The 3,254-nt window shown below is 56.2% G+C and overlaps 1 protein-coding gene across 1 annotated transcript in view; it reads right to left on the bottom strand.

The window, feature by feature from the left end:
* Window positions 1–3,254, bottom strand: part of MOB3A (MOB kinase activator 3A) — a 3,547-nt gene that overhangs the window by 87 nt on the left and 206 nt on the right. The window contains exons 2-3 of the mRNA XM_008941001.1: window positions 2,962–3,254; window positions 822–1,024 (exon numbers count right to left, since the gene is read on the bottom strand). The exon at window positions 2,962–3,254 is cut by the window's right edge and continues 8 nt beyond it. Coding sequence (XP_008939249.1) covers window positions 822–1,024; window positions 2,962–3,254 — 496 coding nt within the window. The remainder of the gene's footprint in view (window positions 1–821; window positions 1,025–2,961) is intronic.

Consider the following 3,254-nt stretch of genomic DNA (forward strand, 5'->3'; position numbering starts at 1 on the left):
ACCCTCACCTTCAGTGGTGAATCCCCTTCTCAGGAGGGTGGTGATGCTGTTACCAAGAGCTCCAGGTCTGTGTTCCCCCCACGGCTCCCACTGCCAGGAACCACAGGGCAGCCAACACCCTTCTGCTGCCCAGCAGCTCTGCTGCCCAGCTCTGCTGCTGCTGCCTCCAGGGACCCCTCCACAAGGGTGGGGCTTTGTCCTGACAGTCAAACCACAAGGCCAACGGGATTTGGGCAACCAGCCTTGAGAAGATACCAGAGACCTCTATGACTGCTCCACTCCCAGCTCACCCCTTGTTCAAGGGTGACGAGGAGCTACTAGAGAGAGTCCAGGGGAGGCTCTGGAGGTCCTGAGGGGCCTGGAGCATCTCTGGGATGAGGACAGGCTGAGAGCCCTGGGGCTGTTCAGCTGGAGAAGCCTCAGAGGCGATCTGATCAATGCTGAGCAAGAGCTAAAGGGCCCCCGGGGGGCAAGAGGCTGGGGCCAGACTCTGTCAGTGGTGCCCAGGGACAGGACAAGGGGCAACGGGCACCAACTGGAACCCAGGAGGTGCCACCTGAGCAGGAGGAGAAACTTCTTTGGGGTGAGGGTGGCCGAGCCTGGAGCAGCTGCCCAGAGAGGCTGTGGAGTCTCCTGCTCTGGAGAGATCCCAAACCCTCCTGGCTGTGACCCTGGGCACCCTGCTGTGGGTGAGCTGCTGGAGCAGGGGGTGGGAGGAGATGATCTCCAGAGGTCCCTCCCAACCCCACCACGCTGGGATCCTGCACTGGCTGCTCATCCCAACAGCCCAGTGTGCACCCTGCCCCTGCCCAGACACTCACCAGTGGTTCCAGCTCCTTGGTGTCGATGAGATTGAACTCTTTCACAAAGTAGTAAAAGTGCTTGTAGCAGGTGTTCACGTGGGCTTCTGACCCCATCTGGGAGATCCTGTCAAAATGGTGGATGTAGACATGGACAAAGACCCGGAAGAGCCTGGAGAGAATCTTCTTCACCACGGGGAGGAAGTTCTTGGGGAAGGGAGTACCTGGGAGGCAAGACATGACCACGAGAAACATTCAGCCAAGTTAAAGCTGGTGTTCTTTGGGGTTAAAATAAATGGATAAAACAGATTGAGACAAAAGAGCTTCTGTCCTTGGACATTCCCAGTTCCCCTCTGCCTGTTCCTTTCCCTTTGGGTCAGATTTGTCCATTGGCAGAGTGCTGCAGCCGTTGATCTCTGCTAGTGACCAAAAGCAAGAGCCCATCCTCCCTGACTCCCAGCAGCTGGCTCAGGCTGGTCCAGTGTTCTCTGACTCCTACGTGGCAGGTTTACATAAACAGTGCAAAACACCAGACAGAAGCAAGAAAATTCCCAAAACAAAGAGTCCATGCCATTAATTCCCCACAGTTCTCTCTTATTTTGATAGGTCTGCAGCTCTTTGGTTAAAAATTAAAGATGTAAAGTCCTCTTTAAAGGTATCAGTTCCTTGAGATCTGCTCAGATCTGTTCAGAACTCTGCCCAACCAGCCAGCTCAGTAGAATATTAAAGTTCACACAGGTTGTTTCTGGAGGAACTAGGATTAGTTGAACCCTTTTGGGGCTCTCCAAGAGCTGCAGCATTTCAGTTGGTGCTCAGGGTGAGGAATCTGGTAAAGCTGAGCTGAGAACAAGAACAATTCAAAAAAAAAACCCCAAACCACAACCCTCCTGCTGTCAGAAACTTGCCTGGCAGAGATCAGAACAAACACTCTGCTCGTGGGCCCTGCTGAGGAGCCCCAGCTACAGACAACGCAGGAGTCGTCTGGGAGACAGGAGAACAGGCAGGGGGGATCTGGGGACCCTGCTCCCCACTCTGCCTGCTCAGCACCAGCTTTAAGCAGCATTTTTAGCACTGGCACAGTTGCCCCGTGGACTCTCACGTGGCAGAGGTGACAGATGGGTCCCAAACAGGGGCCAACTGTGTCCCATGAGAGGTTCCACGGGATAAACGCCAGGGCAGAGGGTGGGAGTTCTGCTGGATCTTCTCTTCTGCATCCCAGGAGCTCTGACTGGGATCAATTCTAAAAAAATAGGTGCTAAATTCTCACATCTTAGTCAACACAAAACAAACAAAAAACCCAAAGCCAGCACACAAAGCTGCCTTTGGAGATGCAGACTGAGGAGTCTTGGGCCAAATTCTCACTGCCATCACCCTGGCAATGGATAAAACGTTGCCCCTCCCTCCACACCCATCCCAGCAGCCCAGCTCCAAAGAGCAGAGTCAGCCACCCCGAGGAACAAAGAGGCCAATTATGGGCACGTGGCCACTGTCCCCAAGCCAACACAGGGCACCCAAGCTGGCAACCAGCTCTGTCCCAGCTGTCCTTCAGGAGCCCACGGCCAGCAGGAGCCACTCAGGAGCCATGTCACAGACTGACTGGTCCAACTGCAGCCTCCTGGTTTTGCTGCCCAGGCCCAGCTTGGCTCTCCCCGTGGTATCTGTGTCTGCACACAGGATCTAGGACAGCTCTGGGTATTTTAACACTTCAGAAGAGCTCTGAAGTTCTGCAGGTGCTCAGAAGAACCTGCTACACTGCCAGCCTGTGTGTGAAAGGAAAGAGAACCACAGACTGGTTTGGGTGGGAAGGGACCTTTAAAGGTCATTGAGTCCAACCCCCTGAAGGGAGCAGGGACATCCCCAACTAGAGCAGGGTGCTCAGAGCTTGGTCCAACCTCACCTGGGATGGTTCCAGGGATGGGGCAGCGACCACCTCTCTGGGCAGCCTGGGACAGGGGCTCACCACCCTCAGTGCCAAAAATCCCTCCCTTCTCTCTAGTCTGAACATCCCCTCAGAACAACTCTGCAGCGAGGGCCACCTGTGGCCACAGCTTCTCCTGGACCAGACAGGAGGCCGGAGGGCTGGAAGGAAAAGCTGCACACCAGCCTCCATCCACCCCCCCCCCCCCCATCCACCCACCCCCCACCCTGCGCCCCAACTCACCGACGTTGGTGGGGAAGATGTCCTCGTTGTTGATCTGCACCTCGATCCAGTCCATCAGGAGGTTCATGTACTGGGGGGCAGAGAGGGCGGTGGGTCTGCGGTACTTGTGCTCGTCCTGCCAGCGGTACTCGTAGCGGGGCCCCCCCGACATGACGGGGCAGGACTGCTCCGTGCACCAGTCGCTGATGGTGCCGTAGATCAGGTTGATGCGGTTGAAGAAGTCCACCACGTGCACGGCCACCCAGTCGTTCTGCTCCTCTCCCCGCGGCAGCTGGACGGCCCCTTTCAAGCTC

The sequence above is a fragment of the Merops nubicus genome, unplaced genomic scaffold (genome assembly GCF_000691845.1).
Source record: "Merops nubicus isolate BGI_N331 unplaced genomic scaffold, ASM69184v1 scaffold26445, whole genome shotgun sequence".
In the NCBI taxonomy this organism is placed as follows: domain Eukaryota; kingdom Metazoa; phylum Chordata; class Aves; order Coraciiformes; family Meropidae; genus Merops; species Merops nubicus.